The sequence below is a fragment of the Diabrotica virgifera genome, chromosome 2 (genome assembly GCF_917563875.1).
Source record: "Diabrotica virgifera virgifera chromosome 2, PGI_DIABVI_V3a".
Taxonomy (NCBI): Eukaryota; Metazoa; Arthropoda; class Insecta; order Coleoptera; family Chrysomelidae; genus Diabrotica; species Diabrotica virgifera.
In genome coordinates this window covers 27237558-27257968 of record NC_065444.1, presented here as the reverse complement: position 1 = coordinate 27257968, position 20411 = coordinate 27237558, and the positions used below count along the sequence as shown (strand labels likewise).

At 31.1% G+C, this 20411-nt stretch overlaps 1 protein-coding gene and 1 long non-coding RNA gene across 2 annotated transcripts in view; one reads left to right on the top strand and one right to left on the bottom strand.

The window, feature by feature from the left end:
• The window catches only part of LOC114332933 (putative fatty acyl-CoA reductase CG8306), an 88778-nt gene extending 87780 nt beyond the window's left edge, over positions 1-998 (bottom strand). The window contains exon 1 of the mRNA XM_050642496.1: positions 722-998. Within this exon, the coding sequence (XP_050498453.1) occupies positions 722-723 (2 nt within the window). The 5' untranslated portion in view covers positions 724-998. The remainder of the gene's footprint in view (positions 1-721) is intronic.
• A 9360-nt stretch (positions 999-10358) lies between these two features.
• On the top strand, positions 10359-12986 carry LOC126880674 (uncharacterized). Its single transcript, XR_007696669.1, has 3 exons — positions 10359-11070; positions 11706-11863; positions 12806-12986. It is a non-coding gene; the product is annotated as an uncharacterized LOC126880674 (long non-coding RNA).
• The last annotated feature ends 7425 nt before the right edge of the window (positions 12987-20411 follow it).

Sequence of the window (20411 nt, the reverse complement as noted above, 5' to 3'; positions counted from 1 at the left end):
AACAATTCAAATCTATTTTTTTTTTGGTTTGTTGGAGTTCACTTCAGTTTGTACAGTCGATTTAAAGTCTGAAATAATTGTGAAGTTTTGAAAAAAAATGAGTTGGGAAGACCCAGACACAAACTTGGATAGGGGCCGCAGTGGGGCTAGCTACGCAACTGATTATCAGTATAAAAGGCATATTATGTACTTTTCCAAAGAAAAAGATGTCAAAATATCAGTTTTTTATTGAGAAATACACAAAAACTAGAGCTCATCGCAAAAATGTATAGATTGTAAAGTGAATAAAAAGTAAACCCCAATCCACTGTTCAAATTTGAGACTAATCAGAGTAGCTTTACTGATATATTTAACTTTTGGGGCCAATTATATTGAACACATGATAAACATAAGCAGGGCCGGCGATAACGGGGGCACTGCAGGCGGGCGCCCCTGTTTGGGGGGCGCCAAAATGACCTTTTTTCTGTCGGTGCTATACAAAATACTAATTTAAAAGACACCGAAGGACGCCTATGCTTCTTTTGCAGGCGGGCGCCTTATACCCTAGCGCCGGTACTGAACATAAGTATAATTAAGATTATTATAATAAATAGAAATATAAAAGATTCCAGAAAAATAAAGTAAACACATAATGTCCTTATTGTGTCTTCTATAAAACATCAGCAAATGAGTGAAAATCACCATAATATATGAACATTATAATAGAGAAATTCAAACTTACATGGTTTTCCAAAATTACACCGCACAAGAATAAGGTTATCTTTGGATACAAATGTCGATATCCAATTTTTCCGTGAAACGAAAGTTTTTATTTAGTCTTTAACAGAGTTAAGTAAACATACAAATGACAAAAAGTAATTAAAACAATATAAAAAAGGAATATGTTCAACTTTCCACCACTATTTCTTCTACAAGCAAGTAATTAATATCAACAAAACAGTGAACAAAACAAGTCGAGAGTCGCAGTCAAGTCAAGTGTCGACGAGAGTGTCGAGGGTGTCGAGTACGAGTACGAGTAGCAATAAAACCGGTTACCGGCTACCGGTTCGAGTTCGAACTTGGAACATTAGACCAGGGCGCATCTGTAAAAATATTAGTACATTTGGACGTTGAGAGGTGACTCAAATTTTTTTGCAGAAATTGCTTGAAAATAAATCAAATAGTAATAATTGAGTTATCCTCCCTCTCAAAAAGGTCCGGAACATTGTTTAAATAATCAAAATGTCAAAAAATCAAGGAAAAATTCGATTTTTTTCTTGGTTTTTTGATTATAACTTTAAAAGTGTTCATTTCCGAGAAAATTTTTACTGACATAAAAGTTGCGTAATTAAATTTCCTACAATATAGAATTGGCTAAAAATTTAAAAAATAGTCACCCTTGTTGCAAAATAGCAATAATTGCGAAAAAAACATACAAAAACAAGTATTCGCATTTAACGTTTTTCAACCATTTTTGCTACACTTAGGACCTTCATATTTCACCATGAAAAACTCTATGATACAGTAAAACAATACTGTAAATTTCATTAAGATCGGTTCAATAGATTTTGCAAAATAAATTTTGCAATCCAGCTTTCGTAAAAAAAATTCATTTTTTCAAAATGTTACAGGACTGAAAATAAAGCAGATAGCAAGTTGAAAATTTTTTTGCGTATATAAGTGTACTGCACCTTTCATTTGCAATTTTGCAAAATTAAAATCGATTAACATCACGGCGTCAGGAATTTTTTTAAATAAACATTAATTATTGGTGCTACGCGCAGGACAGCGGATAGTTTGCTCTGATTGGGCATTCCAATGACCTTTGATAATGATTGATACATTTTAATATTTATTACATTTCGATATAAATAAATAAATTTGTTTATTGCAAAATAAAAACACATACTCTATCCTTTGAAATAACACTTTTATTAGCAAAAACTTTCTTTGTTCATATATTTTAACTTAAATAATAAAAGTTTATTATTTTTAAACATATACAATTGTTTAAACAATATTTCACAAACAATAATAAAATTAGTTTGATTTTTGTGGAATTAAAATATTAAAATACAACAAAATATAGAGTAAGAAAATAATATATTAGATAAAGATTGGAAGAAATTTTGGTGGAAATCAACTTGTGTGAATCGGACACCGCTGTCCTGCGCGTAGCATCAAAAATTATTGTTTATTTCAAAAATTTTCTGACGCCGTGGTGATTAATCGATTTTAATTTTGAAAATTACAAATGAAAGGTACAGTACACTTCTATAGGCAAAAAAAATTTCAACTTGCTATCTGCTTTATTTTCAGTCCTGTAGCATTTTGAAAAAATGAATTTTTTTTGCGAAAGCTGGATTGCAAAATTTATTTTGCAAAATCTATTGAACCGATCTTAATGAAATTTACAGTATTGTTTTACTGTATCATAAAGTTTTTGTGGGTGAAATATGAAGGTCCTAAGTGTAGCATAAATGGCTGAAAAACGTAAAATGCTAATACTTGTTTTTGTATGGTTTTTTCGCAATTATTGCTATTTTGCAACTAGGGTGACTATTTTTTAAATTTTTAACCAATTCTATATTGTAGGAAATTTAATTTCGCAACTTTCATGTCAGTACAACTTTTCTCGAAAATGAACACTTTTAAAGTTATAATCAAAAAACCAAGAAAAAAATCGAATTTTTCCTTAATTTTTTGACATTTTGATTATTTAAACAATGTTCCGGACCTTTCGGAGAGGGAGGATAACTCAAATATTATTATTTGATTTATTTTCAAGCAATTTCTGCAAAAAAATTTGACTCACCTCTCAACGTCCATCTCAAAACAGATGCTCCCTGGACTACTTGGACTGGATTGGAATTAAAAATTAATTTAGAGATGGAAGGGATGGGAAGTTCCCATTGGGAACGGCTATGAGTATGTATGTACATTGGAAGTAAATTTTACATTTTTGGTGAAACATGAATAATTATAATAATTCTAAAAAATTGTAGAAAATAAAGAAAACTAATTCAATTCTTGGTGCTACTATACTATGCGGTCTACCCGAAGGATTTGCGCAAAATAATGAAATGCTAGAAAACTCCTGTAGAAAAATAGTATATTGTACAACAAGAGAGAAAAAAGACATATTTTTCACGAGCGCAGAAGTTTGTTGGCACGAGGCGAGGGCCGCAAATCAAGCGAGGGAGAAATATGTCGTTTTCTCACGTGTTGTACACTGTACTTTTTCTATGGATGCGTTTTTGTCAAGAGTTCAATCTTCAAAATTAAATAACTTAGGTGCTATATTATGTAGATTATATGCCAAAATTGAAATAAAATACACATTATATACATATGTAGGTATTTAATATTCTTAATATTTATATACTTTTATTTATTTAAAATTATAGTTACCAGTTATATTTGAACAGTTTTGAAAGGTAATTCCTCGTAAGTTTTGATTTGACACATTTTATTTGACAAATATATTTGTGTTTGTATTGTGCATGTTACCATGGAAACCGCGATTCTACGTATGGAACCCGTGAGAAAAAATATTTCTCACTGCAATGGCCGACTTTTCTCACACCCTGAGAAATTGTTCGTTTTGAATGTATGTAAGTAGTGAGAGAAGTTGCACATTGTATAGCATCCATAGAAAAAATATTTTTCTATGGATACTATACAATGTGCAACTTCTCTCACTACTTACATACATTCAAAACGAACAATTTCTCAGGCAGTTAGAAAAGTCGGCCATTGCAGTGAGATATATTTTTTCCCACGGGTTCTCCTACGTACCTACATACATATGATCGCCGTTTCCATGGTAAGATGCACAATACAAACACAATAATTAATGTTATCAAAAAAAGGTGTTGAAGCGAATCTTACCAGGAATTACCTTTCAAAGATGCTCAAAAATAATCAACTGTTAATTAGAATTTCAAATAAACGTAAGTATGTATATAAATTTTAAAAATATTAAATACCTACATGTATATGTATTTTATTTCAATATAATATGCATATAATATACCTTACAGCACCTAAATTATTTAATTTTGAAGTTTGAACTCTTGACAAAACCGCATCCATAGAAAAAGTACAATGTACAACACATAAGAAAATGACATATTTCTCCCTCACTTGATTTGCGGCCCTCGCCTCGTACCTCGGCTCGTGCCAAAAAACTTCTGCGCTCGTGAGAAATGTCTTTTTCTCACTTGTTGTACAATATATATTATACTATATTCACATTTATGTAGTATTTTTATTTGGAGGAAAATAAATATAAAATGAAAGGGGACTAAAAATTTACAAAAATGCACCCCAACTTAAAAAAAAAAGAATGTGTGTGTACTTTGTACGCACGTAAGAAGATATTCTTCTATTATATAATAGGTAATTTAAACGAAGTAAATATACTTAAAAGGTTATTTGTACTTATTTTATTTAAAAATCAAACTAACTTTCTTATCTACCACTTTCAAAAAAGAAGAATATCTTCAAAAATTATATAATAATATACTTACAATCATAAAATCTATAAAAAAAAATAAAAAAAATAATAACTTGCTTGGGGCTTGAACCCACTTCACGTCTACCGCGCCATACGAAAGTTGACGCCATTTCAAACTGCACCAAACTCTCGTATACGTCATGTGGGAATATGCACAAACTAAACGTTTACACCATAAATTTATATGAATTTACTAAAATTATTAGTTTGATTTTGGTCGAAATAAAATACAACAAAATATAGAGTAAGAAAACGATATATGAGATGAAGATTTGTAGAAAGTTTGTTCGTAATCAGATTATGTAAATTAAAGCATTGCCTACTAATAGGTAACTACATTATTTTGTTTACATTTTCCAAATAGATAGTTATTGAAACTATTAGGTATTTTCAACTGAAACATTTAGAATTACGTACCTGCGGCTTTTCAAAACTATTTAAAAAGTCACTATAATTATAAATTTGATTTTATTTCTGTCCACATATCAATAAAAACTAATATTATACAATATTTTTGTTTACCGATAACCTCCATATTGAACAATTATTGACAGATCATTTCAAAATTTCAACACCCAATCAGAGCCCGTATAACAACTAATACCATACTGTCGGTGTGCGCATGCGCGCGGATCAATCAAATTTTACCCTCGATCGATTCGCCGCTAAAGAAGAATATCTTCAAAAAATATGTGTAACCTTTAATTTAAGAGAGAAAGGCAGTCAATAATTCTAGGTTATAAAAGTTATGCAGACACCCCAGCAACGAAGAAAATTATTGTGTTATTTAATATGTACAGAAAACCTGCCGTATCCGGATCAATGTGGCGACAGACCTACCCGGATATGAAAAAATCCGGATATCAAGACCACTTCTTTTCTAGTCTCGGAAACGGTTTCTCCTTCATACATTCCAGTAATCAACGCCGTCAATAACTTTCGTCGATAAACATGTTTTATAGATTCTATATAATACCTTGATCCATATAGGCTGACACGCTGACAGAGGGATATATGTCACATTTGGGGGGGAAAAGACGCTTTGTTTCGCCAACTTTTAGTTCTTTTGGGTCAGGATGAGAGGGTGAATTGTCCACCAGCAGGACTGCCTTTCTCGGTAGATTTCGGTAGATGCGGGCTGCAGAACCGTCCTGATATGGAGAAGTCCAGATGATGTGGCAGGTTGTACTTGTACTGTAATAGATAAATAAGTTTATTGTATATTCCTGAAAATATTTATTTCTACTTAGCCATAAACATTTTGCCTACAAACGGTTTGCTCTCTTTCATTAACATGTGCAAACCCTTCTGAGAAAAGGTTATACCTAATGGTGTTGTTTAGCCGCACAGGTAGACCGCAAGCAATAGCAGAAGCGCGACGGTAGACTGCATATTATTTGGACACCTCAATAATAATTGTTATTACCTACTTAAAAGTAATAAACAATTATACAGGGTGAGGCAGATAAAAGTCCTATTAGAAATATCTCGAGAACTAAAGGAAACAGAATCATGAAAATTGGAATGAAGGGGTTTTGAAGAGTGATCTCTTTAATGAAAATATTTTCATCGATTTGCTACTTCCGGTTATACCGGAAGTGGCTTATACCTTCGTTTTTGAAGTTATACTTCTTTACCGGCGATAGAGGGTAAATTTTTATATGGGAAAAACCTAGCGACCGGGCGCATGCGCATTATAACTTTGTTCTGATTGGATGTTCAAATGACATGTCAAAAATTATTCAATATGGCGGCTGTGGCACAGCTGTAGTTAGATTATTTATGGTTGTTGCGTTTTAAAATTTGTGTGAAAAGAAACAACAAACAAAAGTTAGTTAATAGTTATACTGCCTTTTTAAATAGTTTTCATATACCTATATTTTTGGACTTTTGGACTATTTTGGACAAGAAAAACTCATTATAATTTGGTAAGTAGTTTTTATTATAATCATATTGTAATTATACATTTGGATTAGGTTGAAATACATACATTTATTTTCTCAAGAATGCGGATTTTAGAGAGAAATCCCAAATTAGGTTCGATTTTTATTTTTAAATTATGATTTTTTGGCGTAGATTTATTTATCTAGTAGGTATGTAATGCTTTGATTTACATACTTAATTTGATTACCAACAAAAGTTCTACCAATCTTCATGTAATATATTGTTTTCTTACTGTTTTGTTATATTTTTATATTTTCTTCCACAAAAACTACATAATTTAATTTTCAAAACAACTGTCAAACAGTAAAACGTTCAGTTACCGTATTTTTCCACATGATAAATAATGTGGGATTGGACGAGTGAGTCTACGCTTCGGTTACGAGTCAAAGCGGCACGAAATTCAAGGGTTCAATTCCCGATGCAAGTTTTATTTTTTTATTTTTTTATGCATGTTATGATTGTAAGTATATTTGTTATATAATTTTTTTTTCAGAAAATGCGTATTTAAAATTTTTGCCAACAATTATTATCGTTCAGAAATCATTTTTTCTTTGTGGCATTTTTCAATGTGTTTGTGTGCGTTTTATTCTTTTATTTTTTTAAATTTTTGGTATTGTCTTAAAAATCACATAATATGTAGTAGAAGTATAACTTCTTACGTGCGTACAAAGTACACACACATTCTTTTTTAAATGGAACATCCTGTATAGTTTTACATTTTTGGATTCTCCTGGATGTCTTCTTTCTTAAAATATGAGGTTTTGTAATGTTATACAGGGTAGTTTAAAAGATAATTACGTTTTTTTCTTAATTTCCTAGCAATATTCACACCCTGTAGAGTTGTATATAGTAGTTTGACATCAAAAACTCTATTTATGTTCAAATGATTTTTAATATAGTCTACTATTGTTAAAAATTGTTAGTATCGCTAAATGTTGAATTGTACTATACAGGGTTGGTCGAAACTCGGAAAGAGTATTTCTTGAGTTTTCTTAAATAGAACACCCTATACCTAACTGCTTTAATTTGAGAGTTATTGGTGATTCAAGCCAAACATTAATTTCAACAAATAAATACGTGAAATTTTATTAGGTTGGCCGTGAAAATATTCAATCACAAATAATTTTTCGGAAATAAATACAATATTAATTTAGACTGATCTTTAAAATTGCCAATAATGGTTGAGCTATCAAAATATCTACGTAGTTAACATTCTTGGCGCGATTAACAATTAAGCACAAATTAAAGCATTTAGGTATAGGGAATGCTTAAGAAATAAAAAAGTACCATAAAATGTCTTTTCATTGCAATACTAAAATACAGGGTGTTCCATTTAAGAAAATTTAGAAAATCCTCATTGCGAGTTTCGACCAACCCTGTATACTAAAATTTAACATCTAGCCATACTAATAATTTTTAATAATTGTGGACTATATTAAAAATCATTTTAACATAAATAGAGTTTTTGATATCCAACTACCCACATTACAATGATGTTCGCATCATGTTCTAAGCATATCCTGCCAACATTCGTCGAAGTATACCTATCCTTTTTAGTATATGCGTAGTACAAGCATAGCATGTACCATAAAAAACATTCTAAATTTCATGTTCTTTGCATGTGCTTCGAAGAATATTCTTGCACCGAATGTACTGAGCACATTCGTGTACGTAGTATCTCGGAATGTTCGTAAAAGTTTAATCTTAGAATATACCTTAATCGAATATTCTTAGTATATGCGTAAGTATATACAAAAGTATATGCTTAACACATACTTGTATATACTTTTAAAATATCTTAAAAAGAATATACTGTATGTACCTATAGGAAGAAGAATAATGTTAGCCTATAGATTATCAACTTCGCGTTAAGAATAATTAATAAAATTTAGGTATTTTGGTTGGTACTACTGAACTATCTAATTCATCATTTTTTTAAACCGTTTTAATTGTATGGTAAAAAAGTTTAAAACTTAATTCTATTGAAGAAAAATGAGAAATTCTCGTTTCATTTTCAATTGAAATGAATCATTTTGATTTGAGTTTATACCATAAAAATATTTTTACCTATAATTTTCGGGAATCCGGAAACGGCCATTCATTGTTATTCTGACTCCTTACATTGCATATTTTATACCTGCACAAGGGAAGGGGGTAGGTAACAAAAAGACAAAATATGAAAATAGTTTCCAGTACAGTTAAGGAAGGCATTTATGTCTACGCTGTGAGGACGAAGCGATTGTAGTTCTAGCTACAAGGACTAAAACATTTTAAGAACATAAAAAGCAGCTTGAAAATAATAAATTCATATTGGTACTTCAATATTTCCTAAATACCTAGTAAGTAAAAGTATGTATAATGTATATAGATACCTATAAATTTTAGTAATTTACATACATATTATATTATATATTTGGCTATTATATAATTATATAAGCAGCATTTTTATTTTGATGTGCACATAATAACTAAATATATAACTTATATTTTATATATAGGCTACTTACCCATATAATATTTATTATACATAGGTACCTATATAACTAACTAAAGTTTATATATTTTATACTTACTTTTTACGTAATATTGTAGAATGTAATAACTATACATTCTCATATGCAATTAGAATATGTAAATATAATATATTAGTAGAACCTAGGATGAGATTGGGTGATGTTGAAAACATACTTCTGAGAAATATAGCACATCCTTGGAATATTCTTCCCATATACTAAAAATATGTGCGATAGTACATTCTAAGTATATACATAGAAGGTATATAGCACTTCCTTGGAATATTCTTCCCATATACTAAAAATATGTGCCCTAGTACATTCTAAGTATGTAACTAGAAGGTATATAGCACTTCCTTGGAATATTCTTCCCATATACTAAAAATATGGGCGATAGTACATTCTAAGTATATAAATAGAAGGTTTATAGCACCTCCTTAGAATCTTCTAAAAAGTATGTTCTTGGTATATACTGAAAAGAAGTGCGGTAGTACATTCTAAGTATATACATAGAACGTTGAAGTACTGTAATGTAGTATATACTCAGTATATGCTCTGCACATTCGCAATGGTAATTACGCATATTCTAAGTATATACTTTTTCTGAAAAGTATGTTCTATGAATCTACTAAGAACATGAAATTGTTATATGGGTACTACAATTCTACCGGTTGTGAAAATTGCTACGAAATTAATAAAAAAAACGTAATTAGCTTTTAAACTACCCTGTATAACATTACAAAACCGCAGATTTTAAGAAAGAAACATCGAGTAGAATCTAAAAATGTAAAAATATACAGGGTATTCCATTTAAAAAAACGAAGTTTTAAGCAACTTCCGGTATAACTGGAAGTGGCAAATTGATGAAAATATTTTCATTAAATAAATCACCCTTCAAAACCCCTTCATTTCAATCTTCATGATTCTGTTGTCTTTAGTTCTCTAAATATTTCTAATAGGCCAGTTATCTGCCTCACCCTATATACAATTGTATACGATTGCTATATGTAATTCTTGGATTCTTGCTAAGAAAGATACCTATAGCGAGAAATATTACAGAAAGAATAAAAACATGAATTTAGTTGTTAAGGACTTGTATGCTTACACGCAATTAAATTTATCAGTGAACAGACGAAGGAAACTCAAAACGAGATTAAGTTGGATTTATAGTTTGACGTAGCGTAGACGTAGACGCAACGGAGACGCACTGGAAAAGATCAACACCGAATTTTGTGTACTCGTGTTTATAGATGAACGCAAGCGCCTGACGGAACGTAAGAGAAACGTAACGTAACATACCCTAACAACACACAACATTCCAGGAATGTACTACCAAAGTTCTATCAATATTTGAATGTCCTGGACATTTAGGGAACATTCGGTGAACATCTGTTTAAATTATTCCTGGAATGTTACCATAAGACATTCTGTGAACATACTACCAATGTTCCTATATTTTAAGTTGCGAAATAATACATACGTGTAAGAGATACAACATTACTTATAACATACCAGACAAACTAAGTGACATTTTAGGCCTACAGTGCAATAATATGTCAAATTTAAAGAGTTTCCCAAGATTATAAACATACAAATGTAATAAAAATTATTGTTCGCGAATATTCAATTTGGAATGCGATTTTGTTAATAAAAAAAATACTTATAACTGATGCAAAACCCAAGAGAGGCATTTATATTTATTTCTTTTGCGTTCATTTTCAAATTCGCCGTGCATATATTTTTGTGCATGGCGCTTGAGAGGGCATCACGTGACTAAAAACGACCAACCAACGACCTCGCTTCGGCCATCTTGGCATCTTCATCTTGGCGACCTTGCCTTGCCGTGGATTGTTTTTAGTTGTTTGTATTATTTGTGCTTTTTAAGAATATTTTTTTAATTCGGATACTTTTATAATAGCTTTAATAGTATTATTAACATAGTGCATAAAATGGTGTCCTGTTTTTAACGCAGTTGGAGTAGCAGAAACAAATGTAGATAAAAAAATCTGCAGGAATAACGTTTCAATTATGACAGAAGCCATAGCCACCTTTACTTTACGGTGGCTATGCAGAAGCTCAAAACAAATGACTGTGAATGAAAAGCCCTATTAAAAGGTTAGTATGCAAATATGTAAACGAAAGCATGCCCTGTATTTCAGAAAATAAATTAATACTATTAATACCCTAATAATACTATTCATAAAAAATCTTTTAAGTAACGTAGATATAACAAAGTGAATAAAAGGCATAAATCAGAAGAATTATTATTTTATTTTATAAGTTAATAATTGGTCATATCCATTTATTATTTTAATAATAATTGTGAATAAGCCACAAACTTCGCTTATTCCTAACTAAAATAGTAAATAGAGATAGGTAATAACAAAAGGATTTGTAAAACTAAAATAATTCTTTTTGCGTTTTTGCTAGTGTATGCGTTTATAAATAGGATGGTAGACCACACACTATAATATGCAGTACCAACTAATGAATACACAGAATATTATAGTCGATTTGCTAAACTCAGTCTCAGTACTAATTACTGTAATTTTCGCAAAATTGGCCAAAAACAAAAAAAATTACCTACTAAAATCACTAGCCAGTTGTGTCTGAGTTTGGGGAACCGACTATACTAATAAACAATTTCTAAGCTGTTTTATAATAATTTTGTGAGTTCATTAATCATATTTTTTATTTAAAACTAAAATTTGTTAATAATGCTTAGTAATGCATATATTTTGTATTTTTAGCTTTCCAGAAGATCCTGCGAAGAAGACATGAAGTATAGATCAGATTTGTTAATAGAGGAGTATGTTCAAAACACTTTTTAGAAAAAGATATTGACAGAACTTCACTTTCATCTGTTCGTTTGAGAGACTGTGCTGTTCCAATAGCTTATGTCACACAGGTATATGCATAACCTAATTAATAATACAGTCCGTACAATATAGATACTGTTGTAATTCATTATCTACATCGGAGATCTAAGTTGACATTGTTGCCCAACTACAAAAAATTTTTGAATTCATTTTAAGTCAAATATATCACATAATTATTGCGAAGTAGATTATACAACAAAACAGATTAATATTCAATGTAAATAAATAAACACATCAGAAATCGAAAACAAGAATTAAGGTATAATCTTATGTTACAGTTATTAAGGTACCAAGGGTATTATAGGGATATACGTTGACCGAAAGCGTTATTATTATAATACCTGTGGTGCCTTCAACGTTTAATGCCCGACTAAATTATTCTTTATATGCGAAAAATTTGAATGAATTTTGAATTGATTAGTTTTTAAATAAGTACATTTACCAGTAACAGTAGTAACGTAATTGTGGTAACCATAGTTTTACTTAGGTTGATATTTGTCAACTTGACAGTATCTAAGTCGTTATTTAAATTTAATGCCCAAGGGCGTTATATCGTACTTAACAGACTTCGAAATGTCATTATTTGTCAAATAATGTACCAGTAGGACATTAAAGTAAATAATAAAAACAATAAATATAATGAATACTAAATACTTATTTGTTTGTGAAAAATCTATTTCTTTGTGGCTTTTTTGTAATTAATTATTCTAATGGGGAAATAAGCCACAATTTACTTGAAAAAATAATTTTATTAAGGTTTCTACTTCCACATCGGATGTCGTTGTCAAAATACAAAATGTTCATTATTATTATTTTATTTATTAAATATTATTTATTATTTATTTAAATATTATTTAATATTTATTTTTTTATTATTATTATTTATGCATATTATTACCTGTAAATAATATTTCTTCTGATTGTTAATTGTAAAGGATAGAAAAATTACCTTTTATTTTATTTTCTTTTAGAATCAGCTGAGAGAAGTGGTCTACAAAAAACCAGAAAGGAAACGGAATATGTGGCTACGAAAAGCAAAAGAAAGGTTTACAAAGCAAATGTGACACATTTTTTTATAATATTTAGGAATGTCAGCAAATTACATTAAAAAATGTATATAAAGATTTTTTGCAATAAAAATGTTTATATTTATCAAGGATGTATTATTTGGTATGGCCATATATCGTCAGTGATGTGACAGTACCTCCTATCTGTTTTTTTCAAGAGATTTGTAAGATAGACTAAAAACTTGTTTCGGCCACCTCCTGTTTTCATATATTTTTTGACTTGTTTTGCAGTAAATTCAACTATCTATTTACTACAAAAAAAGTCAGAATATGTACGAAACCAGAAAGTGACCTTAAAAAATGTTTTTCGTCTCCTGCAAACCTCATGAAAAAACATATAGGAGGTATTGTCACATTACTGACGATATATTTCAGTGAATGTCTAAAAAATATACTGTGAATGTTCAAAGAACGTTCGTAGACATTCATGGAATGTTCTAACAAGACATTCAGTCTAAAAATATACTGTGAATGTCCAAAGAACATTCATGGAATGTTCCAACAAGACATTCAGTCTAAAAAATAGACTGTGAATGTCCAAAGAACATTCGTAGACATTCATGGAATGTTCCAACAGAACATTCTAAGAATATTTAAAATGCTGACACAGCACTTTCCTGGTACTTTCCAGGGACATTCGTGTGCATTTGGGGACATTCCAGGAATGTTTTCAATGTCCTGTGTGTACATTCTAGGAACATTCATGGAATGTTTTGTGTTATTAGGGTAAGAGATGACCAACTTTCATCTTTTACAGTGCGTTTCTTCCGTCTGGCCAATCATAAGGCAGAATTTTGTTCTGTCACTCAAAGTGAACCCGCCCCGCCCCCTCATTCCTTGTGTTGTGTAAAAAGTTGATTGTCAACATATTCGAATTTTGTTAATACAATGGATGTTAAGTTATTAATTTAATAAAAATATATCATAGAGTCATTTCAATATTTCAGATAAATATGAGTTGTTATTAGCCTAATTCGTGGTTATCCACACATATTATACGATAGGTAAATCCAATAAACATTTAAAGACCAGGAAATGGAACAAAATAGTTGGAAATCCCACGGCATGCGGCACCAAAGAGCATACTTTCGTTTATTTCCTAATCCATGTAACACACAAAACAGATAAATATTATAATAAATAATAGTATAAGTATAAATAAATAAACACAAAGTTTGTTTACTGTTCGTATAATTTATAGGCTATGTTGTTGAATTAGAATTAAGTCATTGTTTACTCTTTCTACTCATGCGCAAAAATTCCGCTACGTAGATCTATAAATTGACATAATATTTTCTTCCGTCTCCAGTCCGTTTCTTACGTCTACGTTGCGTCTACGTCTACGCTACGTCAAACTATAAATCCAACTTTAGGTACACACAGCGTAGCCGATTTTTAAAAACCAAGAAAAATCGCACTCAAGAATAAAAGCGGGCTCACCGGAAGATCAAAATCTCCCAGTGGGCGCGCCATATCTCCTGCGGCTGCTAAAGTAATTATACACTGAGAAAATTAAACATGGTAAACATACTGCAAAATTACAAATTTCAGAAAAAAAGTGGACATTTCAGTTTTTACATTTAAGCCGAGGAAGTAAGAGATTCGGCGATTTAGAATTATTTTTCTCAAAAAAGTGATACCTAATGATTTTCTTATTTAAATTTAAAAATGATCAAAAAATTAGTAATTTTAGGGGCAATTTTTCCCCACATTTTTGTAATAAACTTGAGAGTTTTATTCAATCTTTCCACATTACTAAATCTAGAGCTTCTGATGATGACCTCCTACGCCTTACCAAAATTTCCATATCGAATATGGTGTTCGCTCTCCATTCTCAACCATTTGGTGATCTTAAATTTTGGACTCATCTGGGAAGAGAACTTGGTAAACGATGAGATTTTGAACCGTTTACTAGTTATCTAGATAATAAATCGTTCTTCTATGGTCATCAGGTAGATATATTAGTTTCAAACACTTGAACTTCAACTATATTGTGCTTCAAACCATACTTCAAATTATAATAGTAGTAAGGTAACAATTATTAGAATTCTAAACTTACTACTTGCATGTCTTATCCTACTATTATACCTATCCTTTATTTTAAAACAACGTATATGACTGTCTCAATAAGAAAAGAGAGTTTGGGTTTAGTTCGATATTTTTTTGATAATGCCAAAATCTCGAAATCAAGAGTCAATTTTTCGTTAACAAATTATTTTTGTCTACATCAACAGCTTAAAGTAAACTATTATACAGAGTTGGGATAAAGTATGGAACTAAGCAAATATCTTTGAAACGAAAAGAACAATATTTATGAAACTTTGCATGCAAGTACAGTGACGCAAAAGGCATCTGTTGCCATATTTTTTGTTACGACTCCACTTCCGGTTTCACCGGAAATACCCTTAACTTATTTACTTTAAATGGGACACCCTGTATATTTTTGCAGATTTTAAAAGAACTTTTCATACATACCAAGTTTGGAAGAAAAAACTATTAAAACAAGCAATAAATCTCTTTAGAGTTAAAAAATAGGTTAATTTATTTACGTTAGACCAATGACATTAAAAATAAAAAAAAATTAGGGCACTCGTGGGAGTGCCGACAGAAGTGAAAACTTCTTACGAAGCAAGCCCCTTCGGGTACACACTCTATCCCTCCTTCAACCATTACAACTTCGGTCGAACTCAACGGCAATTCAACCTATAGTATATAAATTACTAATATCTGCCGTGTCGATAACAATCGCGAGTTCAATGCTTTTTCCTCATCCAAAGAGAAGTTATATACCTACATTATATACTCAGTGGGTGCATCATATACTATTTATATATACATAAACATAATACATAAACGTACAGAATTTATTTCGGCGAAGCGATAACGGTCACGAATTCAATGCTTTTTCCCCATCCAGAAAGTGCACAAAATCTCTACAGAAGTTTTCACTTCAAAAATACTTTAAACACTAATCACTTATAATAATTGGAGTAGGGACCGTGTGGCCCCTTATACGCTTGCTTCGCAAGCTCCTTCAGGTACACATTCTATACCTCCTCCAACCATTATAACTTCGTTCGAACTTATACATACGCAATTCAACCTATAGTATATAAATTACTAATATCTCGCCGTAGCGATGACGGTTGCGAATTCAATGCTTTTTCTCAATCCAAAAAGAAGTTCTATACCTATATTATACACGCGTTGAGTGCGTCCTATACTATAATATATACATAAACCTAATATGTAGCTACCACAAACGCGAAAATTGTAAACCAATAAGCCTGTTGGCACATCCGTACAGAATGCTTACCAAAATAATTACTAACAGGCTATCAAATAAATTCGATAGTTACCAGCCTGTTGACATAGTACCATAGAACACCTACAAACAATAACGAAACTTATTGAAAAGTGCAACGAATAAAATGAACCTCTTCATTTGGAATTTTTGGATTACAATAAGGCATTCAATTCCATCGAACTCTGGGCCGTATTATAAGGAATGAATTGAATAACGCAAGGATTGATTCTAGATATAGAATACTCCTCAAATACATATGCGACAATGCAACTATGCAAATAAATGTATCAGAAAAAACGGTCGCCAAAAAAATCCTTTTTCCCCATCCAAAAATAGGTTTTACATTTATTTTAAATTTAAATACCTCTATACAATTTATATATACATACACATAATATTATACTTTCTTTCTTTCTTTCTTTCTCCCCTTCCTTATACCCTTTCAGGTGTCGGATTTGGGTTTAATTTAGCTACATATTCACCCATCTCTTCCATTCTTTTCGGTCCTGTGCTATTAGTTTCATTTCTTCTAGCGTTTTCTGTTTGATTTTTCCTGCTTCTACTATTTGCTGTATCCATTTTTTCTTCGGCCTGCCTTTTTTCTTTTTTGTAATATTCCTTGTTTCGTGAATTTTCCTTGCTAGTCTACTAGGTTTCATTCTCATCAGATGTCCATACCAGTTTAATTGCCTCTTTATTATTTTATTCATTATTGGTTCCTGTTTAGTTATCCCTCTTATTGTCTCATTTCTTATTCTATCCCATTTGGTCTTTCCGGCTATAGCACGTAAATGTCTCATCTCAATTGCATTTATCCTACTATTATGCTTTTTCTGTAAAGTCCAATTTTCGCTTGTATACAGTATCGTCGGTATCACAATCGTATTATATATTTTAATTTTTGTTTCGTGGGACAATTCTTTTTTCCTCAGAATTGGTAATAATACTTCCAAGATAATCATATGCTGTAACTATTTCCAGTTGAGTATTTTTGCATTTTATAATTACTTCATTTTCTTCCTTTTCGCCGATGACCATTATTTTACTTTTCTCGATGTTTATTTCCATTTTTAATTTCTCTATTTCTTCTGTCCATATATTTATGAGTTTTTGCATTTTTGTCACGGAATCTGCTATAAGGACTATGTCATCCGCATACAATAGGGCTTCTATTTTTATTGGCTGTAATCTTTGGTATCCTATTGTTGTCTGTATTTGGTTCGTTCTTTCTCCAGTATTTCTAGTAATTCATTCATGACTATTATGAATAGTAGCGGACTAAGACTGTCTCCTTGCTTGATACCTCTTTCCCAATTGAATTCTTCAGATCTTTCTCCTGCTATCTGTACACGTCCTTTTACTACTCCGTATATATTTTCAATTATTTTTATCAGTGTACTTGGTACTTTCATGTTCTGCAAGCATTTCCATATAATTTGTCTTTCTATAGAGTCGAATGCTGCCCTTAGATCTATGAATGCTAGAATGAGCTTTCCCCCCGAGTCAATACTTCTTTCTATTATATTTCTAATGATGTAAATGTTATCGTTTGTCTGTCTTTCTGGTCTAAACGCTGCTTGTTCTTCTCCCAGTTCTTTTTCTACCTCTTGTCTTAGCCTCTTCTCTACTATTTTCGTGTATATTTTAAAACATACCGATGATAAACATATTGCTCTATAATTTTCGCAGTTGACGTGTTCTCCCTTTTTGTATATTGGCACTATAAGGTTACTTTGCCAGTCTTTTGGGATTTGCTGCTTTTCCCATGCCTCTTTGTATATTTTCAACAACCAGTTTATCTCTTCTTCTCCCATGTACTTGACCATTTCCGGGTCTATGTCATCATCCCCTCCAGCTTTACCTATTTTTACGTTTGATACTTCCAATATTACTTCTTCTCTATTTATTTGCTCTAATTCTTTGTTCTCGTTATCTTGATATGGTTCATTTCTATCATCTATTATTGCATTTCTAAATTTGTTTTCATAGTATTCTTTCCATACTTTAGCTATTTGTTCTGGAGTTGTTTAGATTTGGTTTGTTGTATCCCTTACGGCTGTTATTTCTTTATGTTTTCCTTTCTTCATATGTCTGATTGTTGTCCAGAAGCTTCTATTATTTGTTACATAGTTTTGTTGTAATTCTTCTCCAAACTCTTCCCACGTTTTTGTTTTTACTTGTTTTATGGTGTTTTCCGCTAATCGTCTCAGCCTTTTGTATTCTTCTTTATCTTCTTCCAGTTCGGTCTCAATGTATTTTTTCCATGCTATTTTCTTTTTCTTCACTGCTGTTTTAACTTCATTGTTCCACCATCTCGTTCTTTTAAGGAGTTTGTTATGTTTTCTGATTCCACATATTTCTGTTGCTGTAGACTTTATGACTACTTTGAAGGCGTTCCATCTTTCTTCCAGTGTCCATGCCTCTTTTTGGTTTTCTAGTTGTCTTAATCTTCTATTTGTTTCTTTTTTGTAATGTTCTCGCACCTGTTCTAATTTGAGCTTATTTACTTTTACTCTTTGGTAATCTTTTCTTTCCATCCATTCCATCCATTCCATTCCATCCATTCATATTTTTTCATCCTCGAGTTTTGCAGTAACCATCCTGTGCTCTGTAGCTAGTTCCGGTTCCTTTTCAGTTAAGACGTTATGTATTTTATCTTCTAGGTTTATCGTATAAACTATGTAATCTATCAAACTTTTCGCATAATATTATACATACGTACAAAAATTATTTCGCCGAAGAAATTACGGTCGCCAAATAAATCCTTTTTTCCCATCCAAAAATAGATTTTACATTTATTTTAAATTTAAATACTTCTATACAATTTATATATACATACACATATAATGTATATACGTACAAAATTTATTTAGCCGAAGAGATGACTGTCGCGATGACGGTCGCGAAATAAATGCTTTTTCCCCATCTTAAAATATGTTTAATATTTATTTTAAATTTAAATACCTCTACACAATTTATATATACATACACATAATATATAGCATAAGCGATGACGGTCGCAATGACGGTCGCGATGACGGTTGCGAATTCAATGTTTTTTCTCCTATCCATAAAGTGCACAACGTCCCTAAAGAAGTTTTCACTTCAAAAAAATAATTTCAAATGTTGAAAATGTTTGCCGTTCACCTCCTGACAACGTGCAAGCCTATAAATAAATTCGTGAGTCACTTTTTGAAAGATTTCTCCACGTATTAGTTCACATTCATAAATTATTCTTTTTTCTCAAATCCTGCAAGCATGTTGGTCGCCTATAATGTAAACACGTGATTTTAGATAACCCAAAGAAAAAAATCTAACGGGTTGAGGTCCGGAGAACGAGCGGGCCACTCTATGAATCCTCTACATCCAATCCATCGATTTGGAAAATTCACTTCCAAAAAATGCAAATTCACCATAACCGATTATCATTAATATTTCAATACGATCTTTTTCACTGAAACGAACCATTTTTAATACAACTTATTTCTGTCAATTAGTTCAGTAACAGTTTTACCTACTGTACTAAATTCAAATAAGTCATGCAGTGCATGTAAACAACAATTTTAGTCTACAGCATGATACTATAAATAACACATGACTCGTTTATTTCCTATATACTGCGTTGTATTAATACAAAAAATTATCTATATACACTTTTTAACAAATTTTTCTACCAAATTTGGTATGTATGAATTAAAAATAACAAGTTCTTTTAAAATCCGCAAAAATATACAGGGTGTCCCATTTAAATTAAATACGTTAAGGGTATTTCCGGTGAAACCGGAAGTGGAATAGTAACAAAAAATATGACAACAGATGCTTTTTGCGTCACTGTAATTTGCATGCAAAGTTTCATAAATATTGTTCTTTTCGTTTCAAAGATATTTGCTTGGTTCCATACTTTATCCCAACCCATAAAAATACGTTTATTTTGAACAAAGATATGGGAAACAACTTTAAGCGAATAACGTAGACAGAAATAATTACTTAAATAACTTGTCCATAAATTATGTTAAACTAAATTACTTATTTAAATGCTCCCAATTTTCACATGGAAACGTTTATGGAAATAACAACATTTCTACATGTTATGCAACCAAATATGATTGATGTAAATTCAATTGGCCGGATAGCCCTGGCAGCTAAAGGCAATAAAACGAAGAGAAGAAGTAATAATCTCTAATCACTGTCACTCTTTCCTTG